The 24,005-nt window shown below is 18.0% G+C and overlaps 8 protein-coding genes across 8 annotated transcripts; 4 read left to right on the plus strand and 4 right to left on the minus strand.

Moving 5' to 3' along the window:
• Positions 1 to 485: 485 nt before the first annotated feature.
• Positions 486 to 1,499, minus strand: PADL01_0924100 (conserved Plasmodium protein, unknown function; the record flags this gene model as incomplete). Its single annotated transcript, XM_028681925.1, has 1 exon — positions 486 to 1,499. The coding sequence occupies one exon, from the start codon at positions 1,497 to 1,499 to the stop codon at positions 486 to 488; it is 1,014 nt and encodes a 337-aa protein (XP_028538254.1).
• Positions 1,500 to 3,434: 1,935 nt separating this feature from the next.
• Positions 3,435 to 4,950, plus strand: PADL01_0924200 (rRNA processing and telomere maintaining methyltransferase, putative; the record flags this gene model as incomplete). The annotated part of the gene is made up of 3 exons (XM_028681927.1): positions 3,435 to 4,426; positions 4,576 to 4,672; positions 4,816 to 4,950. The coding sequence occupies 3 exons, from the start codon at positions 3,435 to 3,437 to the stop codon at positions 4,948 to 4,950; spliced, it is 1,224 nt and encodes a 407-aa protein (XP_028538255.1).
• Positions 4,951 to 5,151: 201 nt separating this feature from the next.
• On the minus strand, positions 5,152 to 6,966 carry PADL01_0924300 (proline--tRNA ligase, putative; the record flags this gene model as incomplete). The annotated part of the gene is made up of 1 exon (XM_028681928.1): positions 5,152 to 6,966. The coding sequence occupies one exon, from the start codon at positions 6,964 to 6,966 to the stop codon at positions 5,152 to 5,154; it is 1,815 nt and encodes a 604-aa protein (XP_028538256.1).
• Positions 6,967 to 7,941: 975 nt separating this feature from the next.
• On the minus strand, positions 7,942 to 9,630 carry PADL01_0924400 (protein phosphatase-beta; the record flags this gene model as incomplete). The annotated part of the gene is made up of 2 exons (XM_028681929.1): positions 7,942 to 8,675; positions 8,964 to 9,630. 2 exons carry the CDS (start codon positions 9,628 to 9,630, stop codon positions 7,942 to 7,944), a joined length of 1,401 nt encoding a protein of 466 aa, XP_028538257.1.
• A 1,685-nt stretch (positions 9,631 to 11,315) lies between these two features.
• PADL01_0924500 (thioredoxin-like protein 2) lies at positions 11,316 to 12,195 on the plus strand (the record flags this gene model as incomplete). The annotated part of the gene is made up of 5 exons (XM_028681930.1): positions 11,316 to 11,393; positions 11,587 to 11,694; positions 11,818 to 11,884; positions 11,960 to 12,040; positions 12,143 to 12,195. 5 exons carry the CDS (start codon positions 11,316 to 11,318, stop codon positions 12,193 to 12,195), a joined length of 387 nt encoding a protein of 128 aa, XP_028538258.1.
• Positions 12,196 to 12,831: 636 nt separating this feature from the next.
• Positions 12,832 to 13,451, plus strand: PADL01_0924600 (zinc binding protein (Yippee), putative; the record flags this gene model as incomplete). Its single annotated transcript, XM_028681931.1, has 2 exons — positions 12,832 to 12,875; positions 13,109 to 13,451. 2 exons carry the CDS (start codon positions 12,832 to 12,834, stop codon positions 13,449 to 13,451), a joined length of 387 nt encoding a protein of 128 aa, XP_028538259.1.
• Positions 13,452 to 14,416: 965 nt separating this feature from the next.
• PADL01_0924700 (histone deacetylase) lies at positions 14,417 to 15,766 on the minus strand (the record flags this gene model as incomplete). Its single annotated transcript, XM_028681932.1, has 1 exon — positions 14,417 to 15,766. The coding sequence occupies one exon, from the start codon at positions 15,764 to 15,766 to the stop codon at positions 14,417 to 14,419; it is 1,350 nt and encodes a 449-aa protein (XP_028538260.1).
• Positions 15,767 to 18,493: 2,727 nt separating this feature from the next.
• On the plus strand, positions 18,494 to 23,528 carry PADL01_0924800 (conserved Plasmodium protein, unknown function; the record flags this gene model as incomplete). Its single annotated transcript, XM_028681933.1, is given in 2 exon segments — positions 18,494 to 19,372; positions 19,389 to 23,528. The coding sequence occupies 2 exon segments, from the start codon at positions 18,494 to 18,496 to the stop codon at positions 23,526 to 23,528; spliced, it is 5,019 nt and encodes a 1,672-aa protein (XP_028538261.1).
• Between the last annotated feature and the right edge of the window lie 477 nt (positions 23,529 to 24,005).

The following is a 24,005-nucleotide window of genomic DNA, read 5'->3' on the forward strand; positions in this document are numbered from 1 at the left end:
ATGTACAATTATAATTATTTATTTTTTTATTTATTTATTTATTTTTTTGAAGTTTTAAAAAAAATTTTAATTTTATAAAATTGTATACTTCACAATATGTATTTTTTTTTTTTTTTTTTTATATATCAAGACAAAAATTAATATATATAATAATAATATATATATATGTATATATGTGTGTGTATTTTTATATATTTATTAATATTTTATGGTAAAGGCTATATATAGTATAAATATAAATTCATAAACATCATATCTTTTGGTTTTAAAGTATTTATTTAATTCTTTGTAAAAATAAATATTATTGGTAAAATAAAATTTATATGAGGATAAATACATTTGTTAGAGAAACAAAATGTTTATATATTTTTACATCTGCAATTTTATTCCTCCTCAAAAAAAATATATATATGTGTATATTTTTATATATGTATATTTTTATATATATATATTTTTTTTTTTTGACAAATTAAATATTTCATATTTTATTGGATATTACTTCCCATGTTATTTGTTTGAAAATTTCGTGGATAATAATGAAGAACAGTTGGATGTTCATATGTGTAATGCGGGACTTGATTATTTTGAATAATATGATTCATATATGTATTATTATTCTGATTAGTATTATGTGTTTGTATAGGATCTGTTATTTTATTTTCATTAATATTATTTTTAGAAGATGAATGATTAATTTTATAGTGATTAAAAGAATCATTTGTTTGCATTTCATATACATTTTGAAGGTTCGTTTGTTTATTTATTATTTCTTTTTCAATGATTGGTATAGACACATGTTTTAAAACATATATGTTTTCTGATGGTAATGTTTTAGATGTTATAACTCCTGTCTGTTGATGAATCTGAGGTATATCTTGTTTGAATAAATTATTATGTGTAGATGTGACTGTATTGGATTTTAAGTAATTATCTTGGTTGTTATAATAGTTATTGCAAGGGTTATTATTACTATTACTATTACTATTATTATTATTATTATTATTATTATTACTATTATTATTATTATGATAATAATTGTTATTTTTTTCGGGATGTATATTTTTTGATACAGCTACAGATTGAACAGTTGATGCTTTATCATTTAATTTATCATTATTTAATTTATCATTTTTTATAATTTTTAAATTTTTTATGTGTAGATGTAAGAATACAACTAAATTAATAGCTGAGAATAATCTTACCAATAAAAATAATTTGAGGAACTCTTCATCATATAAATCCTTTGGACTATTATTTGTATACTCATATATTTCAATAAAAGATATAATTGCTATAAGAAAAGTACATATATACTTTAATCCTTTAGAACAAAAATAAATAGAAAATAATGAAGTGATGAGCAATAAACAAAATACAATATAATCAATTTTTGTTTGAAACAAAAATATTATTTCATAACTATAAGTTAAAAAATAAAAAAAATAACACAAGTAAAAAACAACGCTCACCATTATATACGACCACTTTCCTTCTTCCATTTCATACAACAAAAAGGGGATAATAAAAATAAAATAAAATAAAATAAAATTTATGTAGATATATATATATATATATATATATATATATATATTTATTTATTTACTAAAATAATAATAAGGAATAATATGGACAAAAAAAAAAAAAAAAAATGAAGTCTATATAAAACGATATTATATATATATATTTTATTTTTGTATACAACAATAAATTCTTATATTTAAAATTGTAATATATTTTATTATATCAAATGTGAAATGTGATTTATTTTGTTTTATTTTAATTATTATTTATTTATTTATTTTTATTTATTTTATTTTTTTTTATTTTAAAATTCGAGCATTAGACAAATATTAAAAAATGCATGTTCATCAAATATTAAAAATAAATATATATGTATATATTTCAAGTAATCGAAAAAAACCATATATAGCATTTAAACGAACAAATTAAATATACACATATATTAATATATATATTATTTATATGTTATATTTTCTTAATTTCTATGTCTTTTAATATGAACATTTTCATATATTCTTAACTTTGAAATGTATTTTAAGAAAAAGAAAATTTTTTTTTTTTAAAGATTAATAAAAATGGACATATATATATTCCCTTACACCAATTATTAAATAATAAATAAAATATGGAATGACAAATTTTATATTTGTCGAATGATAATATTTTTAAGTCTACATACAATTGATGGATAGGATAAGGTAATCATAACAATTAAATAAATATATATATATATATATATATATATATATATATATATATATATATATTATATATATGTATTATATTGTTAAAACGAAAATTATAAAATATTCTTTTATTTTATTTTTTTATTTATTTATTTTATTCATTCTTATGATATTTTTGTCGAAAATATATTTCCCCTCCATATGTACTTAATTATAAGGACATGCACAAAAAAATTATAAAAAGCTATTTTATAAAAAAAAAAAAGAATGATCACAAAAAAAAAAAATATATATGTATATATATATATATATATATATATATATATATATATATATACATGTTATTACTATTAATCATCATTATATTTTATCGATTAAACAAGACAGTTTATATATATATATATATATATATATATATATATATTTATATTTATTTATATCGATAGACAATAATCTTTTTTTAAATTTATCATTTGAATATATTTTTCTCTCTACAACTTGGTCAATTATTTATGAACAGAAATATTATACATAAAATAAATACATCTTCAAAATTAATAATTATATGTTATTATATTTACAATATTATTCTTCTCTTTTTTAAAAATATATTAAATATATTAAATAAATATATAATATATTAGTTATTATTTACAATATAATATATTTTTATATTTTTATGTTTTTTTATTTTTTTCCATATGCACAATTATTCTCTTTCCACATTATATTTATTTTTTTTAAAGCAAATAATAAAATATTTAAATAAAATCATATATATATTATAATATATATGTTATTCTTTTTTTTTTTAAATCTTGGATTTTATAATATATATATATAATACGTGGATAAAAAAAAAATAAAAATTATTTAAAACTTTCAACTTTGAAAAATTAAATATATATATAATAATATATACATATAATATATATTTTCACTAATAAAAGATCTATATAGTCATTTCAACATCAGTATATATAAAATATATATATATATATATATAATATTTATTTATTTATATTTTATTTCATATTCTTTTTACATTAATATATCATAACCCTTATGAAAAAAAAAAAAAAAAAACAATTTCTTTTTTTTTTTTTTTTTTTTTTTTGTTTTTAAATTAAAAATGGCTTAAAAAAAAGAAATAAAAATAATGGTCCAGTAAATAAAACATTTTGTCATATATAATTATAATTTAATTTTAAAAAAATAAAAGGAAAAATGACTGATATTAATAATAAATATTCCAAATTAAAAGTGAAAAAAAATAAAAACAAAAACAAAAAGAAGAATAACAAAAAGAAGAATAACAAAAAGAATGATAAAAAAAATACTGTTCTTGTAAGTCCTAATGAGAAACTCAAGAAAGAGAAAAGAAAAGAAAACCACAAGAATATAAATCAAAAGGATATATACAATAGTAATAATAATGAACATATAAATGAACAAAATAATAAACATATACATCTAAACAATAAGAAAAATAAAAATAAAAAGAAAAAAAATGTACAGTTAATAAATGAAAAATGGATAAATAAAAAAAAAAAAAAAAAAAAAAAAAATAAAAGTAATAATATATATCATAATAATAATCTGAATCAAGATGAAGATGAAAAAAAAAAAAAGAACGTATTTCCTTATGTGAGTGTATTAGGACAAAATGTTGTAAATAAAAATATCCATATACATCGAACAAATGATGATCATAAATATGATTATACCGATTTACAAAATAATAAACAAAAATATAAAAAGAAAAAAAAAATTGAAAAAAACCCAGAAGATATAGTTAATTCTTCTTTATTTAGATATATCAATGAATATATGTATACAAATAATAGTTCAGTTGTAGAAAATAAATTAAATCAAACTAAAAATATTTTTAATATATATCATCAAGGATATAAAAACCAAAAAAACAAATGGCCACATAATCCTGTATCAGTTATAATTAAACATTTGAAAAAAAATTTTAACATGAATAATAAAATTGCTGATTTAGGATGTGGAGAAGCAGAAATAGCAAGAACATTAGATGGATGGGATATAATTTCATTTGATTTAATTCAATATAATGATTATATTACTCCTTGTAATATAACTCAATTGCCTTTAAATAATAATTCATATGATTGTTTTGTTTTATCACTATCTCTTATGAATACAGATTGGCCAAAAATTATATTCGAATCAGTTCGTTGTCTCAAAAAAGGGTAAGCACAAAAAGACAAAAAAAAAAAAAAAAAAAAATTAAAATGATATATACATATATATATATATATATGTTCAATGTGATTATATTTGTGTTGTATATATTTACCTTATCTGTTCATCTGTTTTATTTTATTTTATTTTATTTTAGAGCATCTTTAATAATAGCTGAAGTAGTCAGTCGATTTACAAATTATAAAGCTTTCATAAAATTTATGAACAACGTTGGATTTAAACTATCAAACAAGGTAATATATATATTATATATATATATATATATATATATATATATATATATATGTGTGTGTGTGTGTATTATATTTATTTTTACATTTACTAAATATAAATAATTAATGCTCATTTTATTTTTTATTAATTCCTATTTATTCAGATAAATCTGGATGACTTTTTTTACGTATTTTTTTTTGAGAAGAATCAAGACGTAGATATTTCATCAAGCACAAACGAAAAAAGAATTAAAAAGGTTTCTTCCTTATTGACCCCTTGTATATATAAAAGGAGATAACATAAGCAAAAAGGAAAATAACCCAATAAAGTGACATACATATAATATATATATATATATATTTATATATATATATGTTTTTATTTTTTTATTTTTTTATTTTTTTATTTTTTTATTTTTTTGTGATAATATATTTTAAATATAAATTAAATTGTTTTAATAAGTTACAAAAAAATTAATAAATAAAAAAAAAAAAAAAAATCATACAAATTTAAAATATTTAAATAATTCACGTATTGTCATGATTTTTTTTTCTTGTGAAAAACGATGTTTATATTCTATGGTAATATTTTGAAAAGTTAAATATAACTTATTTAATAAAATATTATCAGTATTATCTAAATAAGTGTAAAAGTTTGGAGGTACTTTTACTTTTTTATCCAGATTATTTAAATTAATAATAATTCTGTTAGGTACTCCTATCAAATCACAATGTTTTAGTTTTCTTGACAAATGTAAATCTGTGTCATCATAATAAACATCTACATTTTTATTTTTGAATGTATTAAAAAGCCATAGAGTTAATATATATTCTATATCGTTGCTAGTTAAAGGGTTATATGTGAAAGTATTATTTGTTTCAACATTGTTATCATTATTATATATATTATTATTATTATATATATTATTATTATTATATATATTATCATTATTATATATGTTATCATCATTATATATATTATCATCATTATATATATTATCATCATTATATATATTATCATTATTATATATATTATCTTCATTATTTATTGTATCACCTTTAAATGTGTCATTTCCACATTTGCTATCCCCTTGATTATATTGTTCATCATTTTGTTGTGAAATATTTGCTTTTTTTTTCATACTATCTTTATATATATTCAATATTTTAGAAATTTTGTTTGCTGAGTATTTACTTTTTTGATTTGTTTGTATTAAGTAGACTGAAAAGGGTGCTACTTGTTCAGGTAATTTAATTCCGTCTTCATCATAAAAGTTTTCTATCAAAAAATATAATAAACGATATATACCTATTCCATAAGAACCCATAAGTATATTTTTTTTTTCATTTTTTTTGTCTAAATATTTTATATCTAATTTGTTAGAATAATAATCTCCTAATTTAAAAATATGAGCTGCTTCTTTATATTTTCCATCTTTACATAGTACTTGAAATTCATGACTTTCTAAAGCGTTCATTTTATCTTTTTTTCGTTTTTTAATTATATTAAAAGATAATTTTAATTCTTCAAAAATATTTTTATAACATTCTTTATATTTTTCATATGTTTCATTTAAACATTTTTCATTAGTATGGAAAGAATATCCATCTTTCATTAAAAATTCTTTACTTTTAAATAAACTTTTTTCGAATCTTTTTTCATTTCTAAATTTATAATTATATTGATGAATTAATAATGGTAAGCATTTAGTAGTAATATTTTCATTATATACTTGATTTAATAAAGATAAGGAAGATTCTTCACATGTCGGACTTAAAATATATCCATCATCTTCTATTTTTTTTTTTAAACATTCTTCTGAGTTCTTCTCATTTTTTGGTTGTTTCTGTTTATATACATATAAAAATTCATCACTATATAATTTGGCTCTGTCAGATATATTCCATAATTTTTTGGCTTGAAGTATACTTAAGCTCAGACAATGAGAATTAATCTTTTCTAAATGTTTATTTATAAAATCAATTATTTTATTTATTACACGAAGACCTAATGGTAATATATTATATATCCCATTAACATCTCTTATATAATTAGCTCGTTGTAAAAGTTCGCTAGATTTATCTCCATTTGCTTTTATATTGTCATTAAATACTCTATTAAATATATAATTTGATCCAATATAAGATTTTTTTATATTACATAAAATTCTATATTTCTTTTTTATCACATTTCTTTTTAAAATGTTATTATTTACAAAAAAATCATTTGCTCTCTTTTTTTTTAAATGAACCAATTTCAATGATAATGTTACATGATGAAACAAACTTATTAAAATGATAATTTTAATTAACATTATATATAAGCTGAAACTTTCCCTTTTCTCATTTTTTTTTTTAAAAAATCACACAAAAATGAAATAAAATAAAATAAAATATACATATATATGTATAATATATATATGTATAATATATATATATATATATATATATATATATGTATGTATAATATATTAAAATATCATATATTTATATTTACTTCTTTTTATTCTTTTACCATAATATTAATAAAATTATATAAATATAATGATAAGTCATTCTTACAAATTTATAATTATATATTATGAAACATTAAAATATGGAGTATTTTCATTTTTTCTTCAGGGTATATATTTATATTCTCGACATGAACACTTTAAATCATCAAACATAGTCATTTTCTCCAAATATATTTTTTTTTATTTAGGACAAAATATATATTTTATTTGTACACATATATATATATATAATATATATAATATATACTATAATTTTTTATGTGTGTTCATTTATTTTATAATGGTCTTTAATATTAATCCCAAAAAATTAAATAAAATGAATAAAGAAGGAAACATATTTGTTCTTACATATATATGACTTATTAAAATCAAAAAGGGAAAAAAAAAAAAAAAAAATAAATAAATATATACATATATATATATATATATATATAATTAAGTACGAAAAAATAAAATTTTTATATACTATAAATGTAAACATTAATAACTAAAAAGAAGTTAATTAAAAAAATAATAATAATAAATAAAATATAATCATAATATGTGCATATATATATATAATAACTATTTTATGTACATATATATTTATATAAAATGAATACTTCATAAGAAAAAGGTGTAAAAAAAAATACAAATTGAAAGTAATGTATGTATTATATATTTCTTTAAAAAAAAAAAAAATTGAAAATATATAAAAATATATAAAAATATATAAAAATATATATAAATATATAAAAATATATAAAAATATATTTATATATACTTTCAAAAGATTTACAACATATATTGAACATTTCTTCTTAAAGCTTGAGCATTAGCTCTTAATGGAGCTGTATTAAATGTTATAAAATCTTTTTCCATAAATTCATCTACAAGCATTAAAGAAGCAAAATTACCACAACGATAACAATAATTAGGAGCACTAAAAATTGTAACAACCTTATCATTATGCATCCATTGAAATCCATCTTGTACTAATTGATGAGCTCTACATATACAAGAAAGTTTGTTCATACGTAAAAAAGCTTCCGTTTTTTCCTCACTAAATAAAACTCCTGCTCCTCTAGGAGAAGGTTTCCAACCCTCTGTTATTTCATCCTCAGGACCAGCAGGGTCACTCCACAATAAATCACATATGGCTCCATCCTGAGGTATCTCTTTAAATCTATCCAACTTATTTATATCATCTATTGTTTGCAAACATGGAGATATACCACCATGGTCACAAAATATCTCATCATTTATTATTGCTGTTAAGGGCAAATAATCAAACACATCAGTTAAATATTTCCATACTATGTTGTTATTATTATATTTTCTTATACATTCGTCGTAAAAACCATATACCTTTGTTATCTGTCTACTCTCATGATTACCTCGCAATAATGTTACCCTGCTTGGGTATTTTATCTTAAAACATGCAACTAAGCAAAAACACTCACACGAATAGTAACCTCTGTCTACGTAATCGCCTAAAAATAAATAATTCACATCAGGTGGTAAACCTCCTAAAAAAAAAAAAAAAAAAAAAAAAAAAAATATATATATATATATATATATATATATATAGAACAATTAATAGTTATATGTCCACCACGATAAATTATATATATGTAATGATATATATATATATTATGTACATGGTCAGGTAAATTTATAAATATATATCTATATTTCATGTACACGTTCAGGTAAAATCATAAACATATATGTATATTTCATGTACACGTTCAGGTAAAAAAAAAAAAAAAAACCTTCAAAATGCATTTGTGTTAGCTACTTATATAAAAATATACCAATATGGAATAATTCCAAAAGATCGAAGAATTGTCCATGAATATCTCCAGCAACCGTTACAGGGACATTAATTCTGACACAGTTTTCTTCATTTTTTAAAATATCAATTAAGAGGTCACACATTAATTTGACTTCTTCGATTTTTAATAGTTCACATTTTAACAATTTACAAATCCATTCATCTACATTATAAGAAATTTTGCATGAATTAATGTTGTTTTCTTCATTAATATTTTTATAACTTTGTTCATCGTTCAAGGACTCTTTAGTATATTGTTCTATTGAATTTTGATTATTTATTGTATTGTTTAAAACATTTTTTTTTATCTTTTTATTATATTCATTTTCTGAGCTTACTTCTTCATCGCTTAATTCTTTAACAGATAAATTATCATATATATTATAATTATCTTCTTTATTAAAATTTGAGCATGTATTATTTATTTGTTCTTCATTTGATATTTTGTATTTTTTTTCTGATTGTCCACAATCTAGTTCACTATCTTTATCTTTATCTTGTTCAATACTTAAAAAAGTATCTTTTGTTTTTTTCTCAGCATATGTAAGATCTCCTTTTACGTTTTTATTTAGACGTTTTAAATTATTCTTTGTATTTATTACATTATTAAAAATTAAATCTCGTTTTGATAATTCACAATTTTTCATCCTTCCCTTTTAAAATATTAATGAATTATGTCTTCGCACACATAAATGAAAAAAAAAAAAAAAAAAAAAAAAAAAAAAGTACATACATATATATATATATATATATATATATATATATATATAATACAATAAAATAAAATTTGTGAATATAATTATTCCGTTTTTGATGGCATCACATATATAAATATATACACATATGAATCATATTAACAAATAAAGAAAAAAAAAAAAAAAAATGTATTTTCCTTGAGACTTGTTCTTAAAATGAGTAAGGGCTTATAGACTCAACATTTTTTTTTTTGTAATTCTGAATATTGTGTAAAATATTTACATGTGTATAATATTAATATATGCGTACGCTTGTATGTAAATATAGGTACATAAATGTATGAGTATAAATACATTTATATTACATATAAATAAATATATATATATTTTGATTAATTATTTAATTAGGTATATATTTTCATCTAATTATCTATACATAAATACACATATAAATAAAAGGATAAATTTTAACATAACTTTATATATATATATATATAATTTCAAAAGTAATATATTATATTACAGGTGTATAAAAAATAAAAATTAAATATATAAGAACACAATTTGATTTTAAAAATCTACATTAATACTAAAAAAAAAAAAAAAAAAAAAAAAAAAAAAGGAGAATAATAATTGTTGAATAATGTATAATAAATAAAGAAAATATATTATATATTACATATTATAATTAAAATAAAAATAACACTGAATATTTTAATTATTTTATAATTTTTTTTAAGGTAAATATACTGTATAATTTTATATGAACACAGTGTGCTATAATAAATATTAAAGGGAAAAAAAAAAAAAAAAATATATAAGATATATATATATATATATATATATATATATAAGGTCTTACAAAAATAAGAACATAATGAATGAATTTAAAAAATAAGCATTTATATTTCAATAAATGTCTTTTTATGATTAATAATAAATATATATAATGTTCTATATATGTTAAAAAAATTTTGAGAAAAAAAAAAAAAGAAAAAGAATTAAAAGCATATATATTTTTTAAAATTGTTCAATGGAGCATATAATATATATATATATATATATATATATGTACATAATATAATGTATATGTTTTATTTATTTATTTATTTATTTATTTATTTATTTATTTATTATTTTTTTATTATTTTCCTCTTTTTTTTTTTTTTTTCAACATAATTTTGTATAGGTTATAATTCATTTGATGAAAACGAAAAACCTAAAGATCCAGTAACTACAATTTTAATACAAATAAATAAGAAACAGAATAATATATTCTTTCGATTGTGAATTATATTTAAAAAAAAAAAAAAAAAATTTTGTGATAATTTTGCATTTATTTTGAATGTAGAATAATAAAATATAAAAAGGGAAAATATTAGATATAAGTCTTAAATGTTTAAAAATATGTTGCAACTTTTGTAGGATATTTTAAATTATATGTATATATATATATATATATATATATATTTATTTATTTTTAATTTTTTATATATTGTGTTTGTTTCATTCGTCAAAAAATAATATATATATATATATATATATATTTATTTATTAATACATTATGTATGTGAGAAGATATACCCTTTGAACATCATAAAATTTTTGCTTTCTCTTTTTTTTGTTTCTTTATAAAAATGTTTTTTCTTCAAAACTTAAAAAAAATTACCCATCCAAAATATTTATGCACAACAGTTAGAAGAAATGTGTATACAGTAAGGACAAAAAAAAAAAAAAAAAAAAAAAAAAAATACATAAATATATATGTATATATATTACAAAATGCTTGGAACAAATTCCATTATAAAAATTCTTTTCTATATATATTTTTATAATATGTATTTTTTTTTTTTTTTTTTTTTTCTGTCAAATTAAAAACATAAATTTTTTTATTATAAAAAAATATAGGAATTAAATAAAATTGACGATTATCTTAGTAAGGTTAATGGAAATAAATTGGTTGTTGCTCAATTTGGTGCTTCATGGTGTGCCCCTTGTAAAAAAATGAAACCACTGGTAAATATATAATATATATATAATATATGTATATATTATTATTTATATATTATTATTTATATATTATTATATATATATTATTATATATATATTATTATTTATATATGTGCTATATATTTTTAGATTGAAAAGCTGGGAGAAGATAACGATAACATTGAATCTTTATATATAGACATTGACGAATTTCCAGGTACATTACAAAAAAAAAAAAAAAAGGAAAATATAATCATCTCTATTTTTTTTTTTTTTTTTCATAAAATAACAGAATTGGGTGAAAATGAGGATATTAACGAATTACCTACAATTTTGTTGAGGAAAAATGGGAAATATTTGGACAAGATTATAGGTGACTTTATATTTCCCAATAAAAATATAAAATATAATAAACATGTGATCATGTCTCTTTATTTGTTTCTACATATATATATATATATTTTTTTTTTTTTAGGGATGAATGAGAGTGAGTTAATAAAATCTGTGGAAAAACATAAAAGTGATTGATTTTAAAATGAACCTAGTTTAAAATAAATAAAACATATATATATATATATATATATATGTGACGAAAGATGAAGAAATTTTATGTCCTGTGGTTACAACATTTTAAGTATTTTTATGAATATATAAAAATATCTTACAATGTGTGTATAAACAAACTATATATTTATTACCTTTTAAATCATTCTTCTTTTTTATAAAATTATATATTTTTTTATATAAAGTGTAAATATATAATATTATAAATAAATATATGTATTTATTTAATAATTATGCGTGTTTTTTTTTTTTTTCATTTCTTTTGAAAAATATACTTATACTTAATGTTTATGTTTATGTTTATGTTTTTTTTTTTTATTTTTTATTTTAAATATGTTTAATTTTTTTTTTAATTATATGCAAAAAGGAAAAAAAAAAAAAAAAAATTATATTCATTTTTAATAAAAGATTAGCAATTAAGATTATTTATTATATTTTTTTTATATCTCGATAAATGTAATTTTTTTTTAAGTATAAATTATAAAAAAAAAAAAAAATTAAAACACAAATAAATATAAATATATAAACATATATATATATATATAATATATGTGTTATGTCCATGTTGAAGATTACTTTTTTTTTTTGAATGTAAAATATATGGGTAGATCATTTAAAGTACTCTTAAATAATTATGTATACAGGTATATATGGATATGTGGGAAATTATTTCATTTTAAATAATATGCCATACATTATAAATTACAAATTAATAATAATGACTAGATATATTATGACACACATATATATATATATATATATATATATATGTATGTGTAAATAATTTGTATATTGAAGCATTTGTTTTTTTTTTCATTTTGTATTATATTATGTTATATATATATATATTTTTTTTTTTTTTTTTTTTTTATTGTAGCTGCTCCGAATGTGGTAATCACTTGTCTGACCCCAGTGAACTTGTATCCACTTCTTTTAGAGGAAGGACAGGACCCGCTTGGCTTTTTTCAAAAGTAATAAATGTTTGTGAAGGACAATATGAAGATAGAATGATGACTACTGGTCAACATACAATTGTTGATATTTATTGTAATAATTGTAGAAATAATGTTGGATGGAAATATGAAGATTCCTCTGAAGAATCACAGAAATATAAAAAAGGGAAATATATTCTAGAAAAAGCATTACTTTCCTTTTTAGTTATTGATCATCATGGCAAAGAACATGAATTTGAATTAAAGTCATCTGACTGTGATTTTTAAAAGGTTATCATATAAACATTAATATGTATAAGTATATATATATATATATATATATATATATATATGTTTATGTTTATGTTTATGTTTATATATATTTTTTTTTAGTAAACATTATCTTGTATTATATACATGTGTTTTATTTTGTATTTTTTTTTATATATGCTCCGAACGAGCTAACCATACACCGTTAAAAAATATATTTTTTTTTTTTTTTTCCATTTAAAAAATATACTATTAAATTATGATATTTGTAAAATGATTAAGTATAATATATATATATATATATATATATATATATATATATTTATATTTATATATATTTACCTACTCTGAATGTTCAAATAATATACAAAAGAAAAGGTGGTTCTTACTCCGAACATATATATTTTACACATACATTTTCATTTATATTTATATTTATTTAGTTTTTATATTCAAAGCGTTAAAAGGAAAAAGCTAAATTGAAAAATAAAAATTAAATATATACATATAAATATATATTTTTAAGTTTATATGTAAAATAAAACACGACAAAAAAAAAAAAAAAAAAAAAAAAACATATATATGTATATATATATATATAAAGGTAAAATTTTTATTTTCACAAATATTAAAAAAAAATATATATCATGAGATAATAATAATAATGATATGATAAAAAAAAAAAAAAAAAAAAAGGAAAAAATTATAAAACATACATTTATTAATATAATATGATGTAGAATTATTAATTATAAGCACCTGTTTAGTAAAGTATGAAAATATATAAATCAAATTGATTTACCAATTAAAAAAAAAATTTCTTATTTTCTCATCACATAAATATGTACATATATGCACACATAAGTACACACAAAAATATATATATATATATATATATATATATATATATATTTATGTATGTATTTATTTATTTTTATTTTTTTTTTTTTAGTTGTAAAACCATTTATTATATAACCTTCCACTCAATATGGTACAATTGATTGATCCCTATCAGATAAATCAAAAAAATCATCGTCATAATTTTTTCTTCTCAAATGGTGTGTGGTTGAATGCTCTTTTGCTCTTGTTCCTGGTGCCCTACCTCCTCCACTATCATCTTTTAATTCATATTGATTTTTATCACTCTCATCATCAATATCAGAATTGAAAAAGTCTGGAGGGACATAAGAAAATTGGACACCTGGAGCATGTTCTATGTGTCTTAGATTTTCTGATATTTTCATTTTAATTCTACTTAAATGTTCAGGTGAGTTATAATTAGGTATATTAGAAGGTTGAAGATGTAATTGAAAATCTGGGGCGTAATAATCATAATAATCATTTAAACTAATTTGATCAGGCATTTCATGATGTTTATTTAAAACAACCCCAGTTTCATATGCCCAACATCTAGATACATTACGTATAGTATAACCACCACCACCTAAAACAAGTAAAGGTATATTATATGATCTTACATGTTCTACACATTTTGCATGACCTTTAATAGTTAAATTAAATCTTCCTAATCGATCACCTGTTAAACTATCAGCACCACATTGAATAATAATTGCTCCTGGTCTATATGATTGAACACATTTGTCTATTACCACTTTAAATAAATCTACAAAAGCTTCATCAGTCATACCATCATTTAAAGGTACATTTACACTATAATACTTTCCATGATTAACACCTACATCTGTTATATCCCCAGTACCTGGGAAATAATCACCAAATTTATGAAAAGATACTGTCATAACACGATGGGTTACATAAAAAGCTTCTTCTACACCATCTCCATGATGTACATCAATATCTATATACATGACACGTGCATGATATTTTAATAATTCTAGAATACCCAACACTATATCATTTATATAACAAAATCCGCTAGCTTCAGACATTTTAGCATGATGCAATCCTCCTGACCAATTCACACATATGTCAGCACAATGATGATTTAATTTTGAAGCTCCATCTATTGAAGCTCCAGCACATGACTGTTGGAATTGAAAGAGACCATCAAATACAGGACAATCTGTTGCTTCTCCTACATTAAATCTTTTTAATTGATATGTAAATTCTCGATAATTTTCTAAAGATATTGATGATAAAAAATCTATGTATTCATAATCATGAAATAACGTTAACTCATTTACATCACTTTTATGAGGCCTATACACTTCCATATATTTATATAAATTATATGATACTATTAAAGAATGGGTCATACGTATTCGTTGAGGCTTCATAGGATGACCTGCTCCATAATAATAACTACCTATATCTGGGTCATGGAAATACGCAACCTTTTTTCTATTAGACATTTTTTATTATTCAATTGTCACTTTTATTAAAATATTCAACATAAAAAAAATATATTTACTTGTAAATTAAATATATACAAATATATATAAATATAAATAAATATCTTATATGTTGTGTGATATATTATATGTCATATATATGAAATATAAAAAATATATAATATATATATATATATATATATATATTATATTTTAATAAAAAAAAAGGAATTGATATTTTTATTTCTACTTTTAGCTAGCTATTAATATAAATATTTTTTTTTTTTTTTTTTTTTTTTTTTTTTTTTTTTTTTTACACAATGCGGTGGAAACATAGCAGTCCAAAAAAAAATAACATATATAACATATAAAATATTTGAAAGAATAAAAATATATTATATATATATATATTTATATTTATATATTATTCAAAACACATATAAAAATAAATATATATTTAATAAATCATAAAATGTAACATATATTGTATTATAATTGTCATATATTTTTCTTATATTCCATTATTTTTTCATTTCGAATTATTACAAATCTGTTATATATAAAAAAAAATAATAATAATAATAATAATTATTATTATTATTATTATTATAGTAATAAATAAAAAATGAATTCTTAGATTAAATAATATATTATAAAATGAACACTAAATATAACTATAATTTGTATTTATTTATTTATAATCCTAAATCATTGTGGTGCTATGTTTATCTCTTTTTTTTTTTTTTTTTAATAAAAAAAAATATATATCTCATATTTCATATATCTTTATTTTTTTTATTTTTTTTCATATGATTAAATGCAAAAAGTTGGGAAAAAATAATATATATGTAATATTAATATTATATATATATATATATATTATATTATAATATCATTTTAATATTTATGTATACATGTGGAATGAAAGAAAAAAAATAAATAATAAATAAATAAATAAAATAATAATATGTTTAGTATATATGCATATATATTGTAAAATATATATATTTTTTTATATATTATAATATTATTTTATAATACCACATTTATTATTCATATAAAAATATATATTTATTTTTATAGCTTTATTTATTTATATATATAAATATATATGATGATAAATATATTTATTACCCATTTATTTTTTCCCAGGTGAAACAAATTTAATATTATATACCATTTTATATATAATGTAGTATTTTTTTATTTTTTATAATATCATTTTAATTTTTTTTTTTTTTTTTTTTTTGAAATTTAAAATTGTCTTTAAATATGATAATATTATATTATTCTTATAATAAAAAAAAAAATATATGTATTTATTATTTATATTAGATGTATATATATATATAATAATTTATTGTTTCAATTTTTTATATATTAAAATATTATTATTATTATATATATATATGTATCCATTATGTACTTAATAGTAATATAATATATTTCCCTCATATATATTTTATATACACAACCCGTAAGTATATTATAAAAAAAAAAAAATAATAAATAATAAATAATAATAATAAAATAATAAAATAATTAAATAATTAAATATCATATTCATTCTTATTTTCTAAGGTTAATGATAAAATGATCATATGTGAAATTTATAAATATATATATTATATATATATATTTTTTTTTTTTTCCAAATAAATAATATAATATATATGGTAAAAAAAAAAAAGAAGTGTATATATATAAATAATATATTATACATATAAAAAAAATATATATATATATATATATATATATATATATATATGTACATATCACTATATTTTTATATCATATTAAAAATAGTGGTTTCTCAAACAAAGAAAAGAAAAAATAATAATATAATATGTATATGCATTCTATTAGTTAGACTATGCTTTATAAGATCATTTTTTATATTTTAATATCTTTATTATTTTCTATATAAGATTATTATTAATATGTAAAAAAAACAATTATTATACATTATTCTCTGTATTTCTTTATGTAACATCTTTGTGTCAAGAAAAAAAACAAAACAAAAAAAAATGAACATATAAGAAATATATCATATTATATATATATATATATATAATACACACCTGTATAGTAACACTTTCAATATGTAAAATTTATGTATATTGTTCAAAAAAATATTAAGACTTAAAAAATTATATACATATAAATAAATAAATATATATATATATATATATTGTCGCGAAATTTTTATAAAATATACCTATAATCTTGTTATACATATATTGTGACTATTATTATATTTTCTTATTAAAAATAATTTAGATATTACATTTAGAATATACCACTTATAATTTCATCATATTATAATATAATATGAGTCTGATTTTTTTTTTTTTTTTTTTTTTTTTTTTTTTCATGTATATAATATATATTATATTAGCAATGTTTAAAAAAAAAAAATAATTTTTTTTATTTTTGACCCTTAACAATATTTATCATACAAATATTTTTATTTTTTTTGTCAAGAGTTTTTAGTATAATATTTGAATAAATATTATTCCTTGACGAGGAATAAATAAATAAATATATATATATATATATAAAGATTGAATTAACAATTAAAAATATTATATATATATATATATATAATATATATATATATTTTAATTTTATATCAGTATATGTTGCTTATAGATTATGTGTAGACTTCTTTATATGGATAAATTTTTATTTTATAAATAAGTGATTTAATATACATATTTATATTTAAAATGTTGTAAATATATAACAATGAATAATATTGAACATGTAACAAGCGATAGTACTAATTTTATTGCTAGCTGTTTAGAAAATGATCGTCTGAGGAAAGAAATTCTTTTAACAAATAATTGTAACAATGAAACTTATGATAATGAAGAGAAAAGCAAAGAAAATATAAAAGATAAGAATATAACAATAAAAAAAAAACAAAATATGAGTGTTATTCAAATACATAAATTTATTAATAAATTAAAGAATACAAGTATTACCGAGTTAGAAAAGAATCATTTAAAATTATTACAAGAAGATATAAAACGTTTAAATATTAGTAAATATATTGGAGAGATATTAAGTTATATATTTGATTTGTGTTATCATGTTAATAAATATTCAGAAATTTATCTTTTAATACATATTATTAAATATATAAATGATACATACGAAAAAGTAAATGAGCATATTGAAAAAATAATTTTCTTAAAATTTTTTAAATTAGAAGAAAATGATAAAAATTTCTTTTTTATTATTTTTCATGATATGTATAATAATATCAATGATAAAGAAAAGAAATATGTAATAAATCGGACAGAAATAAAGGAACAAAAAAAGGACAATAATAAGGAAAATAATAAGGAAAATAATAAGGACAATTTGATAAAACAAAAGAAAGGAATTAAACAGTCGCATGTGTCAAATATAAATAGTATAAACGATCAAGATAAAAAATTAAACAAAGGTTATGATTCACAAAATAAATATTCAGTCAATAGAAAAGAAGATCAAGATCAATATCAAAATCAAAATCAAAATCAAAATCAAGAATCAAAATCAAAATCAAAATCAAAATCAAAATCAAGATCAAGATCAAAATCAAAATCAAGATCAATATCAAAATCAAAATCAAGATCAAGGAGATGATAAAGGAGAAGAGCAAGAGGTGGATGAGGACAAAGAAAATATTTATAATGTCAATAAGTTTAAAAAAATAAAGAATGATATCTATAAAAAATTAACTTCCTCATTTATATTAAAAGAAAATGAAGAAAAAGATAATTTCATATTCGAATTTGATATGTTTGAACATGAACATAATAATATGAAACTTATAAAAAAACATAATGTAGATAAAAAAGCTTATATGAAAGAAATGTTGAATAATATTAATATAATGAAAAATATAGAAAAGAAAAATAAAATCAGAAGAATTTTATTATGTATATATTTTGAATTACTTTTTTTAAAAATATGTAATAATAAAAATTTATTTTTATATATGTTTATAAATATTACATTTTTCTTTTCTTTAAAATTTTATCCTTATATGGACGATCAAAATAAAATAACAAATTATGTGTCTCAAGAAAAAAAAGAAACCAATACAATATTGTGTAATAATAATAATAATAATAATAATAATAACAACAACAATAACAACCACAATAATAATAATAATAATAATAATAATGGTTGTGATATTTTGAGTAATATAAAAAAGTGCCTAATAATAAATACTATAACAACATATGATTATTTTTTTAATAATACAAGCAGCATATTTATAGATGAAAACTTTTTTCAAAGTACTTCAACATGCACACAAAATTATGAAACAATTAAAAAAGACCCATCAAATAATAATACAAACATTGTTGTATGTAACTCTTCTTTGTTTTTTAATATAAAGACTATAAAAATGGATATTTTCAATTTTGTTCTTACATTCTATTATAGTAGTATGTATTCTTCTCTTATATATTTTTATGCTGAGCATATAATAAATGAATATAGCAACAGAAATAACTATACAAATAACACACATATGAATCAAAATAATACGAATAATTATATAACATATAGTAATTATAATAATAATAATAATATTATTAATAATAATAATAATAATTGTCATCAAATTAATAATAACAATCAAAATAACCCTGTTAGTAAGAAATATATGATATGTAAGGAAGAATATAACTTCTTCAAAATATTCGAAAAGAGCAAACAAATTTGTAATCTTTTTAATTTAGAACACATAAATTTAGAAGATATACAAATAAAAGCTATTAATATACTTGGATTAAACGCAGAAAGCTATAATCATATCAAAATTTTTGATCATATCAAAAATAAAAATGAAAAAGATAAAGAAATTATAATAGACGAAAATAATTCTGTATGGATTAATGATGAAGAAAAAGCATTCTATACAATATTTCCAGATTATTCAAATATTAATATTCTTATTAATGAAGATGATGATGAAGAAGATAATACAAATGATAAATGTTATCAAAATGATGTGCTTTGTAGTGATAAATTTATTTCATCTGAAAATAATAATCAGACTGTCATATGTATTAAGACACAAAATAAATCCGATGATCAAAAAATAAAGGAGGACACAAAAATAAAGGAGGACATAAAAATAAAGGAGGACATAAAAATGAAGGAAGACATAAAAAAGAAGGAAAATGAAAAAATAAAGGAGGATGCAAAAAAAAACTTTGACACAAAATTGGATGTATCAAAGCCTAAATATTCCATATTAAAAAAAGATAACTCAAATATAGTAAACAATTTGCATAATCCACCTTCTAATGATAAAGACAAAAAATATAATCTTGATTTTAAAAACTGTATAAATGATAGAAGCAATCAAAAGGATAATAATATCTTGGAGATAAACCAAAAAAAATCAAAAATAAAAGAAAACACACCAAAAAATATATCAGGTGTGATAAACTCATGCGATGCAACTGTTCTTCTTCCTACTTCTTATAACCAAGGAAACCATAAAAATAAAGAACAGAATTTCAAAATATATATTGAAAAACTTTTAAACATGAACAGTGAGAAAGATATAGAAAATAATGTTATGCTTTTTCTCTTAAATTATAATACAAAAAAGAAAAGGAAAATCATCGCAAATAATATTATATATATAAACAAAGTAACATTAAATTTAATTCCATATTATTGTAGATATATTTGTATTATAAATAAGTATGCTAAAGATATCTATCCTATAATTATTGATGAATTAAAAAAAATTACTGAGAAAATAATAAAAGAAAAAATACCATGTGAAAATAAAAAAACGAAATGTATAAAATATGTATGTGAACTAACGAAATTTAAATTATTAGATTTATCCTATATTTTAGATATTATTTCTATATTAATAGATAATTTTACTATTGAACATGCAGAGTTATGCTTTTTTATGTTAGAAAATTGTTCTTTTCTTTTATTAAATAATCCTAGGACACATATACGTTTCTTAAATTTATTTGAGAAATTAAAAAAAATAAAAAATACAAAAAATTTAACAAACATATTAGAATTATCATTTGAAGAATGTTGTATTAAAATAGAAAATTTTATAACAAAAAATAATATGTATACATCAAATAATAATAATAATAATAGTAATAATTATAATAGTAATTATCATATTGTTAAGAGAAAAACAAAGAAAAAGAAATATACTCTTGAACAAGAACAAAAAAAATATTTTCTTAAAAAATTATTATTTGAAGATATTGAATATAAAGATACAGAGATTATTTGTAAATATATAAGAAAATTTAATTGGGATGATTCTTTTTTTTTATATATTTTAAAAAAATATATTTTCAAATATTTAATGTATATGAGTATATATCAAATCAATAATTTAGCATCTTTATTATATCAACTAGCTAAATATAAACCACAATTTGTAATACACATAATTGATGAATTATATGAAAAAATTATTAATATATTAGAATCTAATGATTTTAAGCAATTTACATTCTTAATACAATATACACATTTATATGCTGATTTATATAATTATAAAATATTAAGTTCTACAAATGTATTAGATTTATTGTATTATTTAATATCTCTAACAGATGTAAATATATGTTACATGCATGAAATTAATTACTTGTATCCATTTTTTTTAGAAAATAAAAAATTCATAGAACATATAAAAGTAGGTATATCCAATATTGAAAATTTACGTTCTTCATCTAATGAGATAATAACAAATTTGGACACCAACCAAAATACAAATGGAATGGAATATAAGGATGTAAAAAAAAAGCAAGTACATGATATATGTAAAATAATTAAAGATGATGAAAAAATTACAATTTATAATAATAAAAAAATATGTCAGTCTGAAAAGTATCAATGTGAGGACTCTTTTTTTTCTTATAACAATTATAAAGAGGAGTCTTATAAATATTTATTCATTAATAAAAATAATCCAATTTTTTTTCACATTCTTAATGATTTACATGATTGTACTTTTATAAATATAAAAATGATATGTATTATATTAGAAAAGTGTGCTAAATATTTTAATACACAACTATTAAAATATAAATTAAATAAGTTCCTTTTATTTTTTATTAGATTTCTTTTAATTCTGGAGCCATTACCCATGTATATAAAAAATATCACAGATCATGTTATCAATGATATAAACCAAGATATGAAACACTTCATATCTATTGAGACACTAGATAAATATTTATTTAAGATATTAAATACAGAATATAAAATATATTTAAATGCAAAAATAAATAACAAAGATACAAAAAATATAAAGAAATATTATATAACTGATGAAGATTTGATTTTTAAGTTCGACTATCAAGATATTAATCATCAGAATGATTCTTCATCCAATTATAAAAAATTACAAAAAAATGATGATAACAAAAACAATAATATTAATAATAAGAATAAGAATAATAAGACCAATTATCATCATAACGGTCACATTTCTACTACTACACATTCTTTTAAAACGAACAACTCATATTCTATTCCAAATTATTCTGATAATAATAATTTAAAAACAATGAATCCACATAAAGAATTAGGATCTGTTATTTATGAACAAGAAAAATTCGACAAAGAAATTAAAGACATAATTGATCAAGCAATACATGAAAACAATAAAATAAATAAAGAAACCAAAGGTATAAAACCTAGGAATATTAAAAATATTACTTTATATACTAATTTAATAAAAAAAACAGGCAAACAAAATTTACATATATAAAAGGATATTCTTCATTTATATGTACACATATATATATATATATTAGATGTGGCGTGTATTATGTTTGATATGTAAAAAAAGAAAAAATATAGAAAAATAACAAAAAAGAGGTGAAGTCCAAGTATTTTATTATAATATAGTACTACAATTAGGAGATATAAAAAAAAAAAAAAAAAAAAAAAAATTTACATATATGTATATATATTTTATATATATTATTTATTTTATTATATTATATTATTTATTTTTTTTTTTTTTTATGTAACCATACTTATATATATATATACACCATCATTTTATTTTTTATCCTTTATATATAATGTTTTAAAAATAACAAAAAAAAATATAGGAAATTCTATAAGAACTATGTATAATAGTGTGAGTATGAGCAAAAAATATGAAATAATTTATTTGTTTTTTTTTTTTTTTTGCCTATAAAAAAATCAAAATCAAAGTTTCCAATTTAAATAGTATATA

This window comes from Plasmodium sp. gorilla clade G2 (genome assembly GCF_900097015.1).
Source record: "Plasmodium sp. gorilla clade G2 genome assembly, chromosome: 9".
NCBI lineage: Eukaryota > Apicomplexa > Aconoidasida > Haemosporida > Plasmodiidae > Plasmodium > Plasmodium adleri (nom. inval.).